General features: G+C 37.2%; 1 protein-coding gene across 2 annotated transcripts in view; it reads left to right on the top strand.

Annotated features, from left to right (window-relative positions):
- Positions 1 to 24,737, top strand: part of ZFPM2 (zinc finger protein, FOG family member 2) — a 474,885-nt gene that overhangs the window by 300,393 nt on the left and 149,755 nt on the right. For both annotated transcript variants that reach the window (XM_007446542.1, XM_007446543.1), the window contains exon 5: positions 17,458 to 17,569. In XM_007446542.1, coding sequence (XP_007446604.1) covers positions 17,458 to 17,569 — 112 coding nt within the window. The remainder of the gene's footprint in view (positions 1 to 17,457; positions 17,570 to 24,737) is intronic.

Raw genomic sequence — 24,737 nt, 5'->3', positions numbered from 1 at the left:
GCATTCCTGAGTGTTTGCTTCATGTGTTTGAAATACTGTATTGCATTTCTTTGACTAATCTTGTTCATGTGGAATTTCCTAAAAGGGACTTTTGAGGAAATACTGGTTCATCAGTAACTTCCCCAAGTTTGCAAATTTCATCCTACTAAGTTCCACTAAGAGTCACCCCTCTTTAAAATCTGAGTCATATTTTGTCTTCTGTAACAGTATACCTAAAATAACTGAGGAATTCTGATGCGTTTTCTTTGTTTACCGATTTTAAGATCATTATGCATACTCAAATGCATAATTATAATTATGCATTCATGATGTTGCTTGTGCTGGCTTAACTCAGAAATAGTGTGAAGCAGCTAATCTCGAAGCTACAGGCTGTTTCCCATCACTTAGATTCTGATCAGAGCTGTTTGTTGAGTCTTATTGGAACGCCGAGTCTATATGCACCACTCCCACTGGACCCTTCGTTTTTATCACTAGTTTCACTCTCTGCCCTTTCTCCTTCCCACCCCCCACCCCCCACCCCCACAAATCTTTGCTTTTAAGATGGGAATACTACAAGATAATTTGGTTTGGTTTTGTATGTTTAGTCTATTCACAGTAATTAAATGGGAAGGATTTTTTAAAGTCTCCAATTTATTTATAATCCACATTTAGTATTATATGTAATAAGTAAAGACATAATATCATTTCTGGTGCTTGAGATTTTACCATCCACTGACTTTATCATTGAGTTTACTTTAGTGTAGCTTAAACTGGTCTAGCGCAAAACTACCAAACTTTCTTCTGTCTGTGGTAGAATAGTATGATTTTAGCCAAAAGGAAGCTGGTCTGTGTATCTTACATTGTAAAGTATTCATTGAGTGGCTATGGTAGCAGGATGCTTTTTACTTTTTACACTGTGATGGATAGTAACAAATGTCATTTGGTAAAAAAAACTCTTTTGCCTTGGTCTTCAGAAATTAGAACTTGGTTTAGTCAGTAATAGCGCACCATGGAAATATATACTCAAGCTATTGTGCTATCTAGGGGTACAGTCTCCAAAGACAGGGAAGACAGAGAAGTAAATTAAGGCATTTTTGCTCTGCATGAGTCAAGGGGCAGAGCAAACTCCATCTGAGTTTCTAGTTTAGCTTTTTCTTTCTGCAGAGTTGAATTAGGGAAAATTGACTTCAGTGTGAATTAGTGACATTGTTTTTTGATTCTCAAAGTAATGGGAAAGGAACTTCATCAAGAGTACACATGAAAGTGTATGTTTTTGTTGAAGGGATTATATCTTTGTTCCTAGAGGATGGGGCACCAGTGTGTTATTTCTTTGACATAGTTATATAGTCCCCATGCTTGTTTAAACATCTAAATATTAAAGGAGACCATAAATGTGTTTTTAACATCAAGAAAGGAGAGCATAGATTTTAAGAGACTGACAAGTCTAGACAAGACTAGACAAGTCTGTTTCATGAGTTTCTTCTATTTAGAGTACATGAAATTCTAGAGCCAGAGGTCCCCTACGAGTTCGGGGAGTCCTGGTCTTTCCCTTCACAAATGAAGAAAGGGGCTCATGAAAGTAATGTATTTTAACTAAGGTAATCCAACCACTTAGTTACAAACTTTGAACCAAACTTAGGTTTAGTGAATTCTCGGGTCATTTTTTAAAAAATATATACAACTAGCATGAAATAGGAACTACTAAGGAAAGGTCATGGTCTTTGTGGGACCATGCGGGATTTTGCTTTGCGTTTAGTTGGTTTGGTTGTAAAAGACAAATGAGACAACATATTAAAAAATCAAATGAGTACTTCAGATTATGGTATTTAAATTTAAGGCTTTGTTCCAGCATATGGACTAACTCAGGATTCCCAGTTTAGAGTCCAAGGCAGAGGAATGGCATAATTAGGAGCTCAATTTCCAGAACTTTTTCAGACCATTTCCCAAATGCCCTATAAGCAAAGTTTTAGATCTCGTGGGTACTAATAAAAGCTATAGGTAGGAAATTTGGAATAATTTAAACAGAATAAATTATTTTATTTACTTATTTTAACCAATAAGTAGAGCTTTTCATCATGTGAGGTAAGATTTTATTCCACTAATATTGAGTTGCCATTAAAATCTTTTCATTGTGCTAGAAGTAGTGAAGTTATCTGCCCACTAGCCAATCTACTAAGTGGATAAAAAGTAAAATGATTCATCAAAGTAGTAAAATCTCTTACACACTTATATCTGTGATACAGAGATCATTCTGTTGATGTCTGGATAGAACAAATTAAATAGGCACAGATATTTATTTCTTAAATTTTCCCCATTTTCTCAAATCCATGTTCATAATAATTATATATGAACACCATTAGTATTTGTCAAGTATCAGTCTAAGTGATTTATAAGTATTAATTTATTTCATCTTCACAACAGCCCCATGAGGTATTATTATTCCCATTTCACAGATAAGGAAACTGATGCCCAGAGAAGTGGAGCTACTTGATCAAGATCACACCATAGATGAGTAGCAAAGGTTGGATTTAGATTTAAGCAATCCGACTCTAGAGTCCATGCTTTTAGACGCTGTGTTAACTTTCCTCTCTGTTAAATTCATAAGTATACAAAGTGAAGTTTCTGCTTCTTTTCCTCATTGTGCTTATCACATTGTGGAAGAACGTTGTCATGAGTATGCCATAAATCATATTTGGATTAAAATTGAACTCTTTGGTTTCAGACCCACTGGGTCAAAAGAACTACCCCTTTTTCCACCTCTACATTATTTCCACCCAGTGCTTTTCACTGAGGCTTCTTTTTGACTTCCCAGTTTGACCTTGAACTTTTCCTGGCCTTATAAAACTGCTCTGTGTTTTGATCCCTTCTACCTGTGAACAATACCAATTTAAGCTCAGGAATGTGCTAACTAAACCCAGACTGAGATATTTCTTTAAGTGGAGAATCCTCCATCAGTGAGCCAAGACCTCACAAGGCAGTTTAGATTCCTTAAGTCGCTGCATCCAGAGGTTCTAAAGAGTGGAATTGACCTACCAGACATGAAGGACAGCTGTACTACCTTGCAGCCCAGATTGCATGCTGATGCCTCACCATGCCTCACTGTGATGAGGCCCTACTATGTCTCTTGACCAGTTGAGCACCAAGAGCATCTGTTCATTTGCTCTTGCCCAACCAATGCTGAATTGAGTGAATTTTAGCCTAACGACATCTTGTATCTCATCATGAATTCTGCTTATGATTGGAAACTTTTATAGAGGCTAATTTTTATCCATTCTCAGCTGTAACCATTTCTACAGGTATAAAAATATCTGCAGTCATATTGAAAAGGGGCTTCCCTGGTGGCACAGTGGTTGGGAGTCCGCCTGCCAATGCAGGGGACACGGGTTCGTGCCCCAGTCCGGGAAGATCCCACATGCTGCAGAGCGGCTGGGCCTGTGAGCCATGGCCGCTGAGCCTGCGTGTCCGGAGCCTCCACAACGGGAGAGGCCACAATAGTGAGAGGCCCGCGTACCACAAAAAAAAAAAAAAAAAAAAGAATATTGAAAAGTATTACCTGCTTTTCACTCTTTGTTATATCCTAACTACACTATGTTAAATTCTATTCCCCTTTTACCTACTCGATGCCTGATATTGGTATTTAGTATCTCAACTAGACTTTCAAGACCCCAAACTGTGCAAATGTGAGAAATAATTCACTACAAAGCTATAAATTTCGCAGCTCAAAAAACTCTGAAGATTATTAACGAGGCACCATGCAATTAGTTTATACAAAGTGCAGCTAGGAATCATGCATAATGTAAAACAGAAACTGCTAACCGCTGACTCATGGAAGATCATTTAAACTAGATTTCATGGGTATGAAGAATTGATATTTAACACAATTCCTAAGAAGATTCTTATTGCTTTAACACCATGGAAAGAATTGAGTTTCTTATAGATTTGCTAAGAGGAAAATAGAAGGCAGTTTGTGATTAAGGCAGTTTTGAGCCATGTGAATTTGAAAAAGTTAACATTTTAGAGTCTCAGTTTGCTTATACAAAATGGTCCTAATGATATCTTTCTCATAAAATTGTTGTGAAAAATTAATTTATAAATTAATGTTAACACCTAGAATTTTAGCACATAGTTAATGCCTAACAAAATGTTACAAATCATACATTAGGGCAATGTGTCACTTTTCCACCCAGCCAAAATTCTTGTTTTACTGGGAATTCTGCATTTCTATGGAAACATATTTCTTTAGCAGCATTAGAAACATTAGCCAAACACTTGCATAGAATAACATACCAGTACTTCCGTAAGCCCGTTACATACATGAACTCATTTCATCCTCAAAATAATCTATAACATAAATACTTTTATTATACTTATTTTAGAGATGAAGAAACTGAGACACAGGAGTTAAGTAATTTGCCCAAAATCGTACAGCTACTAGGTGTTGGAGATGCAATTTGAACTCAATCAGCTGGCACCAAAATACAAGTTTTTAAACCATTAAGAGATGGTTTACTTAATACTCATCAAGCATATTAAGCAAGATAATGAGTAAACACTTAAAATAGTATATAGATAATTTATCTTGGCTAACCTTCCCCCAAATATTTCAAATTTTGAAATATTTTTCAATATATCTTTTCAGTATATGTGCATGATATACTTTAGCAGTAATAATAATTCAATGTGTGTATAGTAAACTGATGTTTGATAGAAATGGAAGTGCATGGCTTAATCCTAAATATGTATGTGAAAGACTTTATGATTAGGTTTTAGATGTAATTTTTTAAAACATATACCATATTTGATAGACTTTCCATCCATATTGGAGAAAGCTTTAGTGTTTTTAAACTTTAAAATTAAGGTATAATCCTAAATTCTCATGAAGATCCCTTAATATGTGTCTGTTAACCACTTCTCCTCTATTGCTATGCTTTTGTTTGGTCATGGACCATCAAATATGCATTGCAATTTCCAAATGTATGAGGCATATACTTAAAATATAATGAGCTTGATTATTAATATTGATTTAAATAATCTGTGTGTATATCATTTAGATATTTTTAATATTGATGCATTGTGAGCATCTAGAGGAAATGAAACTCATCTTTTTATCTCTTTATTCTTAGAGTTTTCTATATAAATAATATTTATTAACTGTTTATTGAATGAATAATGAATATACTTAATTTCTAATAAAGTATAAAGTGATTATTTTAAAAGCAGAATAACCTAAGTAAGTGTCTCAGAATAGAAATGGTACAGAGATTTTTATTAATGCTGATCAGTTATTAATAATTGGAATAAGTTTATACATAACGTTATATCATTTATGTGGCAAAAAACATATCTGAACAATGTAAGCCAACTTTGTTGCAAGCTTTAATATCACTCACACACAGCTAAATGCAGAATTTATCCTGGTGTTTGTTCTCAAAGCATGCACGTTTATGCTTTTATTCACATTTCTACTCCTTTTATAAAGAGCATGGTTTGAGAACTGTGTCCAGGGGCAGTATTAATGAAGGTCTATCTCATTTGATTCTGACTTCATTGCATGCTCCTTTAGTTGCCCCATAATGACTTCATACTGAACAAAGGTCCCCTGGATTGAGAGCATATAGAGCTGAATCTGTTTCATTGGTTGGAGTTCTCTTCTCATTGTTTGTCCCCCGTGGAAAGCAAGGCAGCTGATTCCAGAATGGAGGGCCAACCCGTAGTGGTGAGCACTTGACTTTTATTCTCTGAAAGAGGGGAAGTTGTGTAGTCCTTCTGCATCTGTTGATTTGTAAAAAAAAAAATACTGAAATCCACTCTCGTGGTCAGAGTCTTACTTTAGATACTTCGTTTAAGTGTTTGTAATATTTGTGTTATTAAAGAGTCTCACAGATTAGATAAGCTTTGTTTGATTTGACTCAGTAGCACCTTCACACTTCTGTCAACTAGTTTGCCAAGCTTTTAATTTTTTGCACCCAACTTTCAATAACTTGTCTCATAAAAATCTGCCTTCCCAAAGGGTACTATATTTATCACAGTGCTTAGTGTATAGTTCAACAATTTCATCTTTTTTTTTTCCTCTTTGGAGGGGGAAATGTTCCTTGTTCTTATTCTTCCAGTCTTGCCATAGACCCTTTCCATCACTTTCAAATCTCAGAATATCGGGTATAATTTTAAGTTAAAAACATAGGTGAGTTCTTAATAATTTATGGTCATAGAGGGAAATAAGGGTGCAAGTCATGAAAGCAACATGTAATTAAAAGAGAAAGAAACCTTTATATATTTTTTTAAAATTTTATTATATTCTTAATATAAAGAATGCTTTTTTGTTGTTTTTTTTTTTGCCTAAAGATTGGCTAAAACAATAATAATGAGACAGTCTAAAAGGTGGCTGGAAGATTGCAGTGGATTAAAGCGTGAGGAACACACATATCTCAGTATCTGAGGATGCCTTTGTGCAGGATAGAGCTTTCTCTCTCTTCCACAGAATGCCTTTTTTTTTTTTTTTTGCGTTACGGGGGCCTCTCACTGCTGTGGCCTCTCCCGTTGCAGAGCACAGGCTCCGGACGCGCAGGCTCAGCGGCCATGGCTCACAGGCCCAGCCGCTCCACGGCATGTGGGATCTTCCCGGACCAGGGCACGAACCCGTGTCCCCCGCATCAGCAGGCAGACTCTCAACCACTGCGCCACCAGGGAAGCCCCCCAGAATGCCTTTTGGTAATTCTCAGAAAGAGACTACTGATTAGATTTACCACCTTTTAATGTAAATAGGCCATTGATAGTTGAATGTGTCTATATATCTATTGCATACTCTCTAGATTCTTTATACAAACATTTCTATTTTGACCACACCGCTTTCTCTGTCTACACCATTTTCTTTGGTATTAAAATACCCAAATAAAATAAATTAGAATGGCTTCATTTACTGCCTCACCAATAAAAATAGTAGCATTTCCTGAAGTTAAGTATAAACCCAGTGTGTTGAATTTTCATATTTATTGTCTCCTCCATACTTGAGATTTGAGTTTAGACTTGACAGAAATTCTATAGTAGGAAGGCTTATAATGACATTATTGTCAAGCTGTAAGGACACATGAGATCATCTTACAGAAGAGGAAGATGAGACCAGGAGAGGTTAAGTGATTGGCCCCAGGTCACCCAGCTGGGACCACGGCTTTCCAGATCCCTGAACCCTGCCCAGGTTTCTGTGACAACCTCATGTGAGGAGGGCTACTCTAGAGCAATTTACTTTTCCCTTCCCAAGGTTTCAGCGCTGACACTCTTCTGCACATTGCACTAAGTGCAAGCCCAGAAATTCTGCCAGGAGCAAAACAACACTCCTTAAACACTCTGTGACTTTCAGAGCCGTATAAAATAAAAGGTTGAAGTTAATGGCTGCCAGCTTGGAGGGAGTAGTTCCTCTTTGGAGCCAAATGTATGTGGAGAACAGATGAGACTGTGGGAGTGAAGTTGGCAAAAGGGAAAGAGAAATGAGTCTATTCTTTTTTTGAAAATGAAAGTATAATAAATATCTGGATAACTGAGATGTTTATTACTCATTTAAAGATTTTTCCCATTTGAAAAATGAAATAGCTATATCTTTAGTATGAGTACTCTTAAATAATGATTTTATATTATTCTAAATATCATGAAATGAATTTTTTATTTGGAAGTTAAGAGATTGTTTTAATGACCTGTATATGTGGAACTATTTGTGTTCCCTTTCCTAAAAGATCATTATTTCTTATACTAAGATTTCTACATTTAAGCAGTGACTCATGTTAAGATAACGTGTTTCAACCATTTTGAGAACTAAAAGCAAATATACCTCAGAGATAATGATTATTTAAATTTTTGGTTCATAGAGATAAAACTGGCTTTGACATAAGGAGTATGGATATAGTAGCCAAGAATTCTATCATTTTATTTCACACTCATTTTGTTTTTGAAAATCTCTTATCGTGTTTGAGATCCCACATACCACAGTGAACTTGAAGACATTTGTTAGCTGAAGTTCTCTGGAATTTCACTCTTGTGCTGTCCTCAAATGATATTTTGTAGAACTGTGCTCAAGAAAAACACTATTCTAATGAAACGTTCCTGGGATTTCCATTCATAAATCTGTTCTGTGCCTAATGGTATAGTGTAGTGGTTCTTATAATAGCACAGAACTGATGTCCTTCCCATGTAGACTTTCCATATATTTTCTAATTGAAGGTATTCTTAATTTCTTTGAGCTTGAGTTTGAAACTGTGTCTAGCATTTTTTCATACAATGCAAGTTAGATAATCTTTTACTAAGTTGTTTTGTTGTTTCTTAAACAGTAACTGTAGATAAGATACTTGGTATGAGTTTGAAAATTCTTAAAGTTACTTGTTTAAATCTGTTTCTGCAACACACACACAAACACACACACACACTTTGTTTTCAGACAAAGAAAAAAAGAAAAGGAAGACTGCATTTCTCACTCAAGGGACATCCCAGTGTAGCTCAGTGGCCATTTTATTCTATTTTAAATGGAAGCATATGATTTTTTTTTAACATCTTTGTTGGAGTATAATTGCTTTACAATGGTGTGTTAGTTTCTGCTTTACAACAAAATGAATCAGTTATATATATACATATGTTCCCATATCTCTTCCCACTTGCATCTCCCTCCCTCCCACCCTCCCTATCCCACCCCTCCAGGCGGTCACAAAGCACCTAGCTGATCTCCCTGTGCTATGAGGCTGCTTCCCACTAGCTATCTACCTTACATTTGGTAGTGTATATATGTCCATGCCTCTCTCTCGCTTTATCACAGCTTACCCTTCCCCCTCCCCATATCCTCAAGTCCATTCTCTAGTAGGTCTGTGTCTTTATTCCTGTCTTACCCCTAGGTTCTTCATGACATTTTTTTTTCTTAAATTCCATATATATGTGTTAGCATACGGTATTTGTCTCTCTCTTTCTGACTTACTTCACTCTGTATGACAGACTCTAGATCTATCCACCTCATTACAAATAGCTCAATTTCGTTTCTTTTTATGGCTGAGTAATAATCCATTGTATATATGTGCCACATCTTCTTTATCCATTCATCCGATGATGGACACTTAGGTTGTTTCCATCTCCGGGCTATTGTAAATAGAGCTGCAATGAACATTTTGGTACATGACTCTTTTGGAATTATTGTTTTCTCAGGGTATATGCCCAGTAGTGGGATTGCTGGGTCATATGGTAGTTCTATTTGTAGTTTTGTTTTGTTTTTTTTGCGGTACGGGGGCCTCTCACTGCTGTGGCCTCTCCCGTTGCGGAGCACAGGCTCCAGACGCGCAGGCCCAGAGGCCATGGCTCACGGGCCCAGCCGCTCCGCGGCATGTGGGATCCTCCCGGACCGGGGCACGAACCCGCGTCCCCTGCATCGGCAGGTGGACTCTCAACCACTGCGCCACCAGGGAAGCCCCTATTTGTAGTTTTTTAAGGAACCTTCATACTGTTCTCCACAGTGGCTGTATCAATTTACATTCCCACTAACAACGCAAGAGTATTCCCTTTTCTCCACCCCCTCTCCAGCATTTATTGTTTCTAGATTTTTTGATGATGGCCATTCTGACTGGTGTGAGATGATATCTCATTGTAGTTTTGATTGAAGCATATGATTTTAATGGAAGCCCATGACATACTTAGTCATATTGACTGATGTCTGGCATTAATTAGTCATGAAGAATATTCAGGTGTTATAGCTGAGAAGCTTGTTCTATATCACCACACAAATAACTTGAACCCTTTGGTACCACATGGAGTACAGTGATTCTGTTTGTGTAGTTTAAAGTGATACTCTTATTTTCTGAAAGAAAAAAAATTCTTTACCTTGGTAGCATCAAGCTCAAACATTCATGCGGTGTCCTGAATAACTTTTTAAAGGATATTTAATAAAAAGCACAGTTTTATTAGGTGGAAATCATCATACTAAAAGTTTTATAGCTCTAGTCAAATCAGTAATGTTGAGGCTATATGCCATGCCCAGAATTACTGAAAATACAATTATGGAGGGCCTTAAATTATCACTTAACATTTCTCCCTACTCCAGGTAGTCCAAAATAATAAGTTATTATGCCTCCATAGAACAGGCTGTTGGTGAAGGGAATTTTTAAATTCAAGCTCACTGCCACTAGAGACTTCACACAGTTAAAAGGACAGGGATACAATGTTTTCACGATTGTCAGATTGAATTTGAATTTAATTCCAGTGTGGAGAACTGCTTGGATACATTAACTGAAACTTATACTGGGTAAAATTTTCCCTGTGGTAGTACAAGGTCAAATCACATACAGTATCTTTTTTTTTTTTCCATTTAGATGTAGAGAATATTTCAGCTGGGAGAGATTGGCAGTGGTGGTGGCATCTCATTGCTAAGGGCCAGTAATATATATATATATGTGTGTGTGTGTGTGTGTGTGTGTGTGTGTGTTTCTGGTACTAATTATATTAATCTAATGCTTACAGTAATTTGGAAATTCTTCAATGCCTAATATCAAATACGTTTTTATAGCTGAGAGAATAGAAACAGCTATGAATTGTTAAAACAGCTATGAATTTTGTCAAACAGGCCCAACCCGTTTCACCTATTATCAAGTTATGGAAGCAACACACCAGGAGAATTTTCAGCAGTGTCAAAGTATGTCTCATGGCACTGGCTTGAGATTCTCTCATGAAATTTTGTTATGTTTCCAAACTAAAGTCAGTGGAGGCCAATGTTTCCATCAAATGCCACTTCTGGGTGTTTTTTTTTTTTTTTTTAAAGACTGTAATGTCAGGCTCTTTCATAGGTCAGATTTTCCTAAGACTTCTAGCTCTTTGTAAGTAAGCTTCAGTTGGAAATGTTCAACAAATATTTCCAGCAAGATTTGGAATCCCTAAGACAGCATTATGTCACCAGCCCCTTGGGTTGGAACTACCCTCTATTCTTTGCCTTTGGGCTGCCTGCTTTTAGCCCCAGTAACCTTTTGGCTTGAGTGTAAACATTTACTGAAGGCTCCCTCCTTTGTCGCTCCAGTAACTCCAGAGGTTAGTGAGAAGTGGATGCTAGTTTGACCTCTTTTATCCACATTAGATGATTCTAATTATTCCTAAGAAATGACACTTTTGACCCATTTTGTCCTTGTCAAGTTTGTCTGGTTGTAGACTAAGCGTGAAACTCTGGGTTCAAACAGTGTCCAGGAGTGCAGATTTTTTTAAAACTTAAAATGGGGAGCCTCAAAAGTGCACGCTATTTCTTTTTAAAACATTCCAACTTAACTGAAATTCAGGCTCCTGTTATATACCTTGAATTGATTTATGACTGAATGAGACTGCCTAGATATAAAGTACAAAATTTAACCTGTAAAAACCCATGGGTTATTTCAATACAGAAAAACAAACAAACCAACGAAAACAAAGAAAACCTTTGTATAAGTGAGGATGAGCTAGGTTTTGCTGAGGTTGTAAGCAACCCTAATACTGTAACAGTTTTTTACATTAAAACAGTCTCTTTCTTTCTCATGCTACATGGCCACTGTAGTTAGGAGGTCTTCCTCCTTTCCATGCTTGACGGTGAATTCAGCAAACCCAAGGAAAGACGGTGAGTCCATGGGTCTTATAGCTTCTGTGTAAAAGTGACGCGAGTTACTTCTTATTCAATTTCATCGGTGAAGTGATGTCATATTCCCATACCTAACTTTGAAAGAGACCTGGAAAGTGGAGAGTTGGAAATAATTGATCAATAGCATTAATGACTACCACCATCTTTAAACTGGGTCATAAAGAGTTTTTGTCTTGACTTCTATCCTAATCCCTACAAACATTACCAGTGCCTGAGAAATAGGGATTCCAGAAACGCTCTTTGCACATTTTTTATTCATTTATTCATGTAGGTATTCAGCAAAAGTTTGAAGTGCATCTGTGGTGTACGAAACACTGTGCTGGTCGCTTCATAAGACGGCCTTGAGGTAGAAATCATTATCCCCATTTTACAGATGTGTATCCTGAAGTTCAGAATGCTCAAGTTTAAGTGATTTTCCAGTCTCAGAACCTGCCAGTAGCACATATGGGGATTCCAGCCTAGATCATCTGGCTCCAAGGAGTCAGTAATGTCCTTTCTGCCACACTTCAACTGTAAGGTTAATAGTGAATCATAAAATGTTTTAAATACCCAGTTATAGAGGCAGGAATTGTTAGTCACCACTGTGTATTTTCTCATACTTTAAGGCAAGAACATTAAGTATATCTGATGATTGTGGAATAACAATGTATATTTGGTGTTATTCCAATAAGGGAAAGTTGTTTCACTTCTGAGCACATTTGATAAGGAAATTAAGTCATTTTTTAAACTACAAGTCAGTAAATCTGAATGTTTTTTGTATTAGTTTTCTATTGCCACCAAAACAAATGGCCAAAAACTTGGTGGCTTAAAACAACACAAATGTATTATATTAAAGCTTTATACATCAGAAGTCTAGTATGGGTATCACCAGACTAAAATCAATTTGTCAGCAGGATTCCTGCTAGAGGATTCCTTTCTAGAGGATGTAGGGGAGAATCTATTTCCTGTTTATTCAAGTTATTGGCAGAATTTAGTTCCTTGAGGTTGCAGAACTGAAATCCCTGTTTTCCTCACTTCTTGTAACTGAGGCCTATTCCCAGTTTCTAGAGCCCAGCACACGCACTTCATGGCTGCAGTGTGCCATCTTCAAAGGCAGCAAAGGCAGGTGGAATCCATTTCATGTCAAATTTCTTTGCCCTACTGTTTTACCTTTCCATTCTACTTTTAGGAACTCGTGCTTAGATTGGGCCCATGTGGATAATCTAGGCTCCTCTCACCATGTCGTAGCCCTAAACCTTAAGTATGTTCTTCAAATCCCTTTTACCAAGTAAAATAACATATTCAAAGATTCCAAGGGGTTACGGTGTGGATATTTTGGGGGGACCATTTTTCTGCCTACCATACCTTTTACATCCATTCTCTTTTGCCAACATGTTGTACCAACTGTATGCTACCTCTGTAGGATGCTAGATAAACATTTTGGCCTTACTTTCTTCATTTGTCAAATTAGTGAATTAAACTCACTGAACTTTAAAGTTGCTTCTGGCTTTTAACATTCTAGACTTGTATGAATCCTTATGATGGAGAGAGACATGGGAAAGTAAACCTAATGATCAAAGGGGATATTATTGTTATTTTCTCTTCATGGATTTTGCTGGAGTGTAGATTTCATGTAATCCTGGCTAACTCCTTCCTTCTCACACTTGGTAATCTTCTTTGAAGGCAGTCAATCTCTACAAAAGTTGACTTCTTCAGAAAGAAATTGACTTACCTCCTCAAAACTGTAATAACTGGTCCCTTGAGATTTTTTTATCTACTTATTCTTTACAGCTTGGGTATAGCTTTCCCAAGTCTTTGCTACATTTTCACTTTTGCCTTATTGATTTGGAGTCAAAGAAATTGTTTTCCTTTCAATTCTGTTTCTTGAAAAGTCAGATTCTACCTGGGCCCAGGCATAATAAATGTTTGCCAAAGTTTTAAAAGGTATAATGCCTAACTTACCATTATGGAAAGATATTAAATAACTATTTTTATTTGTGCCACAAAGTCAAATCCTCTCAATCTTAATTTGCTTATGTACAAAATGGAGAAAATGTTAATGCCTAACTCCTGGAGTTGTAAAAATCAAAAAGGATAATTCAGGAGAAGTACTTAACACCCAACTTTTTGCAAGTATTCAGTAGATGTAAACCACTAATACTGTTTTATAGTAGGAGGTGCAGAGGTGGACAAGTCATCTGAGTTTGCCCAAGACTTTCCAGTTTTAGCTCTGAAATCCAGCATCCGGGGTAGCCCTTCAGTCTCAGGAAAACCCAGACGGTTGGTCACCCTAGGAGCGGTAGTGTTTGGAAACAGAGCTAAAGGTAAATATGGGCTCTGTCTTCTGCCAGCTATTTGACCTAAAAGAAATTATTTAATCTTTGAGTTGCAATATCTTTGTCTGAAAATATATATGAGGACTAAATAAGTAAGGGATTTTGCACAAGTAGCAGGAATAGTAGCAAAACCTTATTCTTCCTGATTAAAAAAATCTTCACTGTCTTCCTTCTGCTTAGAGGTTTAAGCACAGAAAGGTTTTGCTTGATATGAAAAGGTCCTTCAAGATCTGATTCTAACCTGCTTTTCTAGACACATATGATGTTATGGCCCTTCCACTTATAGGTAGTGATAATAATAGTATCAATGATGATTCCAGTGATGACAGGTAACTGTTATCTGGTGCTTTCTGTATATGAAGAACAGCTCTAAAGACTTTATATAAGAACTGAAACCAAAGAATCCCAGAACTAGTCACTATTTCCTGTACGTACCACTCTTATACACTGCTCAGACTTCGCCCAGGCCATTACTAGCAATTGCAAATGCTTCCTGTGTCTCCTTTAAGATCTCGCCTGGGGGCTTCCCTGGTGGCGCAGTGGTTGAGAGCCCGCCTGCCGATGCAGGGGACGCGGGGATCTCAACACAGACACACCCAGAAACAACCACATTTTGCTTTATTAGGCGTTCCATGGTAATATAACACAGAGTTCTTAAGGAATAATAAACACGAGACTTGTTTTTTTACCATAATTATTTTGCCATTAAGACAGTGGTAACAAAAAAAAAAAAAAAAAAAAAAAAAAGATCTCGCCTGAAAGTCACTTCCTGCATGATACCGTCCCAGAAGCCACAGGACAGGAGTTTCTCGCCCTTCATTGACCCCAAAACAATTTACACATGACTTTGCACTCCCTACCTGCTACTCTTTGCCTTATAGTAAACTTTTGTTTTAATGTATCTGTATCCTTCACCGAAAAAGACCTCTTCCTATTCCTAGCACCCAGCACAAGACTGGATCAGCAGGTTCCTTTGTAAAATTAATGGAAGATTGTGGTACTGGCAAACCAATTGATTTACTTTACAGTAAAGATTCCCTAAAGAATTTGTGATCAATGTTTATTTTTCATATTATCTATGGAAAATTGTAAAGGCTGCTTAACTGTGTAGAAATCCATGTGGCTTTAAGAACTTTGGGTATAAAGATGAAATAATTTAAGATGCATGTCTTTCTCATGAAATAAGAGAATACAGTAGAAATGAGCCAGATGCCTGTTGTTGAAGTCTGTTATTTAAGAGCAGAAGAGAGCAGATGTTACAAATAACACCACTAAATTCCCCCATGTGCAGGTTTATCGAAATGGTGAAGTCTCTCCCGTGACTAGTTCTGCTTGCTTGGAGACCTGCTGACCCTGATCTATGGACTTACCTGCTTCTCTAGTAGTAAATGGAGCTGAAGTATGCATAATTAAGACCTACGATTTAATTGGATATGGGCCACCTTCATTTCAGATTGAAGAAGCTTACTTGTTCTCAAATTCTATTTTGAAAATGGAAAAACAAAATCGTCACTTAGCCCAGCGCTCCCCAACCTTTCTGGCACCAAGGACCAGTTTCGTGGAAGACAATATTTCCCTGGGGTGGCGGGGATGGGAATGGTTCAGGCAGTAATGCGAGTGAGGGGGAGCGGCAGATGAAGCTTCGCTCACTAACCCACCACTCACCTCCCGCTGTGCGACCAGGTTCCTAACAGGCAGCAGACAGTACCTGTCTGCAGCCTGGGGATTGGGGACCCCTGACCTAGACTATTAACCAGAGGGATAACTTGATAACACTTTGTCTAGATTGTTTTAAAAAATTATAATATAAAATTACTTTCTTCCCCCAGGGTTTTCAGATAACTGTTTTTCATGGTTTTACTTTCCAAATATTAAGATACATAGTTGAAAAATTGAAGACTTTAAAATGAATTAAAGTATGAACATGAAAAATCAGTATGCTAGTATTTCTTATGGTTGATCTGGTTTACCGCCTCCTCTGTTTTAATATTTGAAGTATTTTTTTAGACTTATTTTTAATTTGTCTGTCATGGTTGATTTTTTCCATTAAGTAGTATATTTTATGGTAGTTTTTACCTCTTACAATATAATTGATACATCAAAAATGGGTTAGGGGCTTCCCTGGTGGCGCAGTGGTTAAGAGTCCGCCTGCCGATGCAGGGAACACGGGTTCGTGCCCCGGTCTGGGAAGATCCCACATGCCGCGGAGCGGCTGGGCCCGTGAGCTATGGCCGCTGAGCCTGCGCGTCCGGAGCCTGTGCTCCGCAACGGGAGAGGCCACAACAGTGAGAGGCCCGCGTACCGCAAAATAAAAAGGGTTAGCATTGATTTTATGCATAGCTTTTAATATGGCTTTGCAGTATCAATAGAAGATCTGTGTCTCATGCACTATCAGTGTCGTCATTTGGCCAGTGAAATGAGGTTTCCGGATTCCTGAGAGATTTGAAATGGCTAAATTACATAGAACTCCTCAAGTGGATACTTGCTAATGCCAATTTGGGAAATTTGTGATAGCACATAACATGTGGGAAAGTCCCAGAATGGGCAGAGATCTCTCCGGCAGGATCATATCTAGGAGAAAATTCAGTTCAAAAATTACCTTGAGACCCTTGTATTGTACTCTGTGTTGTGGTTTCATGATAGTTGATATACAGAACCTGGGCTGGTGAATGATAAACATCTGAATGCCAATTCACTCTGACTCATTGGGAAACACCAGTCTTGCTAAGGCTTACTTATTTCCTCCCTGGTTTATTTCCTGCCATGTTTAACATAGTTAAAGACAAATAATTTGGGTTGCAAACGGCCTAGAATGATGACCCTTTTGAGCCTTATATTTAAAATGTACACTGAAAATATTTTGTTAGAACTAGAGCACTTGTCTCCCTGCTTCTATGCTTTTCAGAGCAAGGAATGTCATGCTTTAGTTGCTCTGCATCTGAATTTATTCCCAATTCCTCTTTTATAGTCTTTTCGGAGACAGTGTATGGTGAGTCATTAGCATTAATATTATTTCAGTTTCAGTGGGACTACATATCCATACTTAGGGTGTTGGTGGATTTCATTATTCATTCAGAATAAATTTCTACTCTAATATAAATGTTGCTCAGGATAGAGCTTTGAAATGGATCCTGATTCTTTAAATTCTTTCCTGTCTGTTTCAGGAAATAGTGAGATCCTGTTGATAGTAAAGTACAATGTGTCTAAAGTTCACTTCTAAACACTCAGCTCTTTGCAATGAAAGTCATCTGCATTCTTTTTATAATTCAGAGCTGCAAGAGATCTGTCTAATCTTGGAGATCTGATCCAGTATCATTTAGAAAAAAAAAATATTCTTGATAATAATTCTACCATTCAGATTAGTGAAAGCAGTCAAGCTTTACAGCTTCTGTCGTCTTAAAAAGATATCATGAGACAGGGGAATAAGGACTTGGATTATGGTTTAGGAGATTTAGTTATTTGGAAAAATAAAATGATTAGTACAGTTATTATTCAACTTTTTAATCAACGAAAGCAAATGGCATCCGTTTGTTATCATTCTTTCTACAGAAGACAAAGGCTCAGGTCCCGATGGTGCTGACTGCTGGTCCCAAGTGGCTACTGGATGTGACTTGGCAAGGAGTGGAAGACAACAAAAACAACTGCATTGTGTACAGCAAAGGTAAGTGCAAGATCATTTCCCTCTCGCTTTGGATGTATTGAAACCTGAGTGTTGCAAAGTAGAACCAAATGAGCTGAAATGGGAGTACAAAGTAAAATGGGATCCTCTCTCTTCCTTTTTCCCTTATGAATCTCCCTAACCTGTAGCTTCAGCAAGCCTACTGGGGGTTTTTTTGTTTGTTTTTTGTTCTTTTCCTGTACAGCATAAAACAAAATGTGTTAGACCATTAATTACTTAGCACCATACCCATTCACCTAACCGTGGATTGGAGTGCCTTGACTAGTACCTTCCTCACTGTTACTTTTATTCAGAGCGGGTTTGATGAAATCTCGGATTCCTCTCTTAGGCATCATCCATCAAAAAGTAAATTCCTTTTGAAATTTGGCAGTCCATGTCAGGGTGTCAAGGTGCGAGTTCTAGAAGGCACTGCATTCCAGCCAGTTTCCTGAAATCACACACGATGAGGGGATAGCTGAAAAGGAAGCCATTGCAAAGGCTGAGAATTCCTCCCCATGGTGATTTCTGAAGGGCAGGAGGCAAATGCTAGAGAGGAAGCGATGGCTTGCAGAGCATTACCTTTGATTTGCTCAGTGTGGCATCAACCTAGACTGCGTCAAACAGCTACACCCTGGCTGCAAAGGAACCGATGCTCCGGGACACACAACATGGGACTGACTCCCCCAAACTCAGGCCCCTCCACGTGTGTGGTGTGGTTTGCCGCACTTTTCTCCATATTCAGGTTCTGGGCCCAAGCTCTGTACTTTTACAGTGAAATCCCTAATCTCACTCCTTCGTAAATATTGCAAAACTTTGTGCTTCTCATGTTTAATTTCTTTTCGCTTTCCTTTTTAACCAAATAGACCTACTGAGATCAAAGATGTATTTGCACATTGAACCTAGAAACCATAAAAGCATACAAGGGAACAAGCAAATAAGCACCCCTATCAATATATTAACATATAAAACACTAATCATAACATCAGAGACTCTTAAAAACTTGCTAGAAACAATTACAACTTGTTCCTATAATCATTACAATTTGTACACTTATAAGAGGATTGCCTTTAAACTACCATAAGCCTTTGAAAGTTGAAACACCAGAAAGAGGGAATTTGCAAGCTAAAAAGACAATCTGCACACCAGGATCTGATTATATTCTTTTTCCTTCTGTAACTGCTGGTCTCATACCCACTTATTTTCAAACACCAAATACCTGTGGTATGCTGGTGGGAGCTTTTAACTAGAAGGGAAGTAAGATTTTCCCAGGATATGTCACTATGGTCTATCAAAATGGGAAGCAATATTATAGTGAACCAGCTTACCAGTGTCCACATTCAGAACGCAAACACTGCAAAAGATGGCTTGGAGTGTAGGATCAATGACTGGGACTAAATTTTTGTTGTACAATATCTTATCTCTATGATGGCAATGTAATATGGAGGAACCAAGAGGATAGCTATTCTATCGTAATCCAAATCCATTACATGTTTAAATCGGGCATTGTTTTAGAAGAGATGATTATTATATTGTTACATAAGGAAAAACACTATAACAAAATTGTAATTCTATGTTCCATGGAGTACGTTAGTTTGAACATGTTTACATGTTTGCATTATGGTTAGATATACCTTAAGCCTCTTGGCAATAAGCATTTTGGAGTAATTTGTAGAAGCTTATTGATTAACTCATAAAGCATAGATTGAGCCCAACTGTGTGCTAGCTTTGTACATAGATAATAACAGCCACCCTTTATTAAGCACCCCTGAATCCTCTCCTTGGTAGTCCCATACCAAATTCTATGCACTTCTCTCATTGCTCTTTTAACCTCGTTTTATGATTATCATTTTATGTTTCAAAAAAAGAGTAGTAAAAAGTTAGGTATTATTGCCTGCCTTTCCAATCTACTCTATATTTACTGAGGGCAAGGATTATGTCTCAGTCATCTTTTTATCCTTGGTCTGGCAGGCTGCCTGTACAAAAAGAGCACAGAGTAAATAATGATTGGTTGACCAGATAAACAAATGATGAATGGTTGCTAGAAACTATAATAGACACATCACATACTGTGATGATGAACAATATGAATTCCTAATATTCAGTAGTTTTTAACCTACAAAAGGTAACCCGATATTGTTCAACTTACAAGAACAGATGGCATTGCAATTCAAATAACAAGGGCTGTAGTTACTACTGTATATGCATAATTTCATTTAATCATCAGTTAATACCTCCTAGTAGGTAATTAACATCCTACCCAATTTTATAAAAAATGAAATTGAGACATAGCTAGATTAAGTAATTTGTCATGGTCACATAGCTACTAAGTGTTGTTGTTTTTTTTAATTGAGGTATAGTTGCTTTACAATGTTGTGTTAATTTCTGCTGTACAGCAAAGTGTTTTAACTACTAAGTGTTTAAAGTGGGATGCAAACACACATCTGTCTAATTAAGGGCCTGAGTTGTACATATAAGAATACGTTCTCCCTGCATTAAGCTTTCAAGCAGCTAGATGAGATAAGTAGTGTGTTTCTTATTTTACACAGCCTACATTGTGTGTGACTTAGAGCAGTAGTATGGCTGTCTCTGGTCCAGGAGAGCTAACAGAGAAGCCAAATTTAAATCCAGGTTTTGATAATTCCAATCCTATACTCTCTGCACTGTATGACTCTACCTTTCCCCTTGACACTATTACATGATGAATAAATTCTCTTAAACTATGCAAGCATTTCTGTGCAGAAATCACAGAGTATTATTATAATATAGCACTTACCAAAGTACACTTCACATAACCCTAAGATTAAAGGAAAAGTCCCAGGACCAAATATTGCCTATCTTGGCCCCTCTTGAAAACTCACAAGGCCTTCTGGTATGAATGCTCTGAGAAGTCCTGTAGTAAAACAAAACAAAATAAAAACCTGTGTAACTCGTTTGACTATAAGATATGCATATATTTTTTTCTCCAACTAGTGGACATCCATTGGAACATTGGAATTAGTTCTCTGGTTAACACACTTGGGAAAACTCTGCTGTAGACTCTACTCTGATCTCCTAGATGGGCTTCAGAGGCCTGATGCTAATTCCTAGAATTCAGGTTGCCTTTGGAGGAAGGGAATAGTTCACTCAAAGTTCTGTGAATACCTCGATATTCTAGGATTATACTAGGGATTGTTCTCATCATGGAAAATAGGAACCCAGGAATCACTCCTACCAGGACCACATGAGCTCTGAAGCCTTATGTCTTCACAGGCTATGGATATGATAAGCCTTCTCAAAGCAAAAGAGTTTTGTAGTTGGAAGGGTTTGGTGATTTAGATTTAATAGGTACAGAATTGACTTGAACATCTGTAATGTGCGAGACATTTTCCTAATGTGTATGTTATTTATCAGTTGGGGCTGTTTTGTTTTCAAATGATAGAAATCCAGATGAAATCGGCTTATACAAAACATAATCAAAGTGTAAGTGTGTGTGTGTGTGTGTGTGTGTGTGTGTGTGTGAGCGTGCATGCGTGAGTGTATTGGGGGTAGGGGAGTTCATCTGCTCATATAACTGAGAATCCAGGGATCTTCTAAACGTCAGGATCAGTTTAATTCAGTTGTTCTCACTTTGTCCCCAGACGGCCTCTATCTTCTGCCTCTTCTTTCTTTGTGTGTTTCATCCTCAGAAATGTTCTTGTCAAGTGGTGGGAAACTCCAAACTCATTCTACAAGCACAGCAATCCCAGTGAAAAGAGAGCTTTTCTGGGTTTTATTTGGGGTACATCACATACCAATGCTTGAACCAATTAATCACTATGACTCTTCCCGACAAACTACAATCATCTGTAGACCTAACCCCACATAAACCACTGAGACAAAGGAGAAGTTCCCCAAGTGAAACCGAAGTGCTACACTTCCAGACAGAAAAGAATGGTTGCTTGATGGGCTAACATCCATGTACCCAGATGCAACACATTACTCCTAATGTCTAAAAAGCTCTCCCTGAAGATGAAAAGTAAATTCCAGATGCCAAAATTGCATTGCCTTATTTTGTTTTCTAGCTAAGAACCGAAACTACTTATGAATTCTACGCCAAAATCACCTTTATTGGGCCTGGCTATCTGAAAGTCTATTAGTACCTATTTACAAATAGAATGTAAAATACGTATATGTAGCATTTTTAAATGCCTTAACTGTGGCATTTTTTTATAATATTTTCTTATGGCATGTAACTGTTACCATTTAAGAGACATGCTTACTTTTTGAAGTATTTTTAAATGTGGGCTAGCAGTAAAATTAAATATAATTATAAAATTTTCATTTCCAGGGTGTCCATCAAATAATTATTATCAAATTACATCACTTAGGGCTATTTGACAGGCTGCCATCATCCTGTTTTATCAAAGTAAAAAAAAAAAGGATAGTATTTAGCATTAATATTATAATCTGATATACCTTTTTCTCCCTGCCTCAACTACCCCCTGTCATTCCAGAAAGTAATTAGCTCATCCAGACACTGATGGACCAGACTTGTTGGGTTGTCTGGTTTCTGCCATTATTCTCAGCAGACTCCAGATAATTCTAATTTACTTATCTCCAATGGAAAAATACTAAAAAGCACCATGCTGGAGTTAAAGGGAGGCTGGCGGAGGGTAAGATGAGCAGAGGCCTGCCCACTTACTCCTAAAATCCATGAATGCCTGTCGAGCATTGGAAATTAACTTCTCCTCTTTTCTCTATACCTCTGTATTTTTTATAGCATTTGCACAGTATGGTGCCCTTTCTCATTTGTGAAAAGTAAATAAGTTACTTCGAGTTTCACGTTTTTGAACATTTGAAATTAAACCTTTAGCATCTTGCATGTGAGTTTGTTCATTCAGTTCACTTCAGATGAGGAAAAATTAAATTATTTGGGTTTTCGTGGAGTGTTATTTCAGAGCAGCCACATTCTCTAGGTATCTGGATGAAGAGAATAAACAGTGTCAGTCAAAGGAGTGAAAAAGTATCAGCTAACCCTCAATCTCACCTTAACCATGCAAGATTTCTTTTTATGTGAAAGCACAATATCATTGTAAAAAACTGTTGCTTAGATGGAACCTTGGGCAAACCACTTTTCCTCTTTAAATCCTGATTTTTTCAACTGTAACAATGAAATAGCAGTGGCCATCTCACAGGATTTTTGTGAAGATGCACCCGTACACATAACCGCATATGTTATTATAAATATTATATTGCTGATGATCTTATACTCAGTCCAGTTTGCCCTTTTGGTTATATGTCAGGACAAATTTAGAGGAAATGAACCCAGACCTCCATGTTGGTATCAAGCAAGTGTGTGAGAAAACCTGGTCATCAGATACCAGATTTATAGCCAAGAATTCCATAAATCCCATTTGGTCCCTGTGAACCCACAGTATCTGCAGAGAACTGCATTATAGAATCAGAGGCCAGAAGCCTTTACCTAAATATATTTTTTCCCTTGGGCACATGATATTTTTAATGAAAGTCATATGTAAAATGCTAGTATAAAGATAATAATGATGATAATATTAAAACTAGCAATAGCAGTTACCATTTATTCGATGCCAGGCATATTCTGTGCCAGGCATGGTTTTAAACACTTTACAAACATTTTCTGGCTTACTGCTACAAGAAAATTATGATGTAAGCAGAATTATTCCCACTTTACAGATGAGTAAACTCAGGTTTAGGTAGGTAAATAGTTCAAGGATATATAGCTCATACGTGATGAAATTGATATTCAATCTTAAGCGTGTTGACCTTGATTCCCAATTATACAATTTAGCAGAGTTTTGATGATACCATTTACTAGGCCTAGATTGTAGGTTATTGGTCTTCTTCACAAATTTACGTACATATTTATCAATGAAACTTTTTTTTCCTTGCTCTGTGGTTTGGTTTTTAAGAAAGAATTATTTTCCAGAACGAAAACAGCAGTGACAGCAGTACCTTATGCTAATTTCTCTGTTGCTTCGAAGGCCACAGAAATTTAAAGTCATGTAGAAAACTAATCTCCAAATCATTCTATGACCATCTTCAAAGTTCTGATTTTGCTTGTTTGGACAAATGTAATCATGCAATTAATTCAGTTAAGCCCTGACTGATTGTGTATTACATTCAAGGTCCTATACCAGGTACTGTTGAAATAACGACTGTAATTCTAATATAACCTAACTTGGATGAGCAACTTTCTGCACACTGACTAAATTGATCAACTGTTTAAAACAAAGATCTTCCATTAGAAGGACCCTTGCAAAAGTCTGGACTATTTTCCACCTCAAAATAGAGGATCTGTTGCATGTTCCTAGAATTTTGAAACAGCCTTGTCTAACATGGCAGTCAGTTTTCCGAACTAGCCTACAAGTTCATGGTTAACTTTACTTAAAGGACCTAATGCTATATAAATAAGAAAGTAATTTAAAAAGAAAAACTTGTGCTCATATTTGTTTATTTAACCATTCTGTAGTTCACAGAAAATGTATAACTGTTGTCTAGTTTTACAGTATTCTTAAAAGAGGGTGGGTGCCTGAGCCAAATATTTAGGAGCAGGAATTATAAAATCATAAGGCGATTAAGTTAGCTAGCCGCAGAATTCCAATATTGCTTTTTAAATGACTTCAGGATATAGGAGGTACTAAGGTTATTATCTGTTATCAGGAATACAGTGGAATTGTACAACTGGATAATAACCAAACAAACTGACACAATGTAAAATTACATTATCAGTGTGTTAAAACAAAATTGCGCCCTAAAGGAGTCCACATGCCAGCTCAGAGCTGCAGTGTAATTATGCTTAACTCTGATAATTAAAATACAGCAGAGATCAACAGAATCATTTTCATTAAGAAAATTATTAATGATGGTGGTATAACAGTAATTGATTGCAGAGCACCACAGGATAACGCGATGCCGAAAACCCAATATGTTTCATGAACATCTGAGGCTTTTTCCGGTTATGTTCTCTAAGAATGAGAGATGTTTGGGGCGTGAGCAATTTATTATGCCTGTTCTAGGAATCAGTGATTGCTTTAAATGGCTGCTTTAGAAAACCATCGTTTTGATTCAAATTGTCATTTCTGAGGGGTTCTTAAGGTTGAGACAAGTGACCCCACCAGTGAATGTGTTATTTACAGTGGAGCTGTCTGTTGCAAATTGCAGAATGACAGCAACT

This window comes from Lipotes vexillifer, unplaced genomic scaffold (assembly GCF_000442215.2).
Source record: "Lipotes vexillifer unplaced genomic scaffold, Lipotes_vexillifer_v1.1 scaffold327, whole genome shotgun sequence".
Taxonomy (NCBI): domain Eukaryota; kingdom Metazoa; phylum Chordata; class Mammalia; order Artiodactyla; family Lipotidae; genus Lipotes; species Lipotes vexillifer.
Note: the sequence above shows the minus strand (reverse complement) of the source record. Positions and strands in the feature narration are given on the sequence as shown.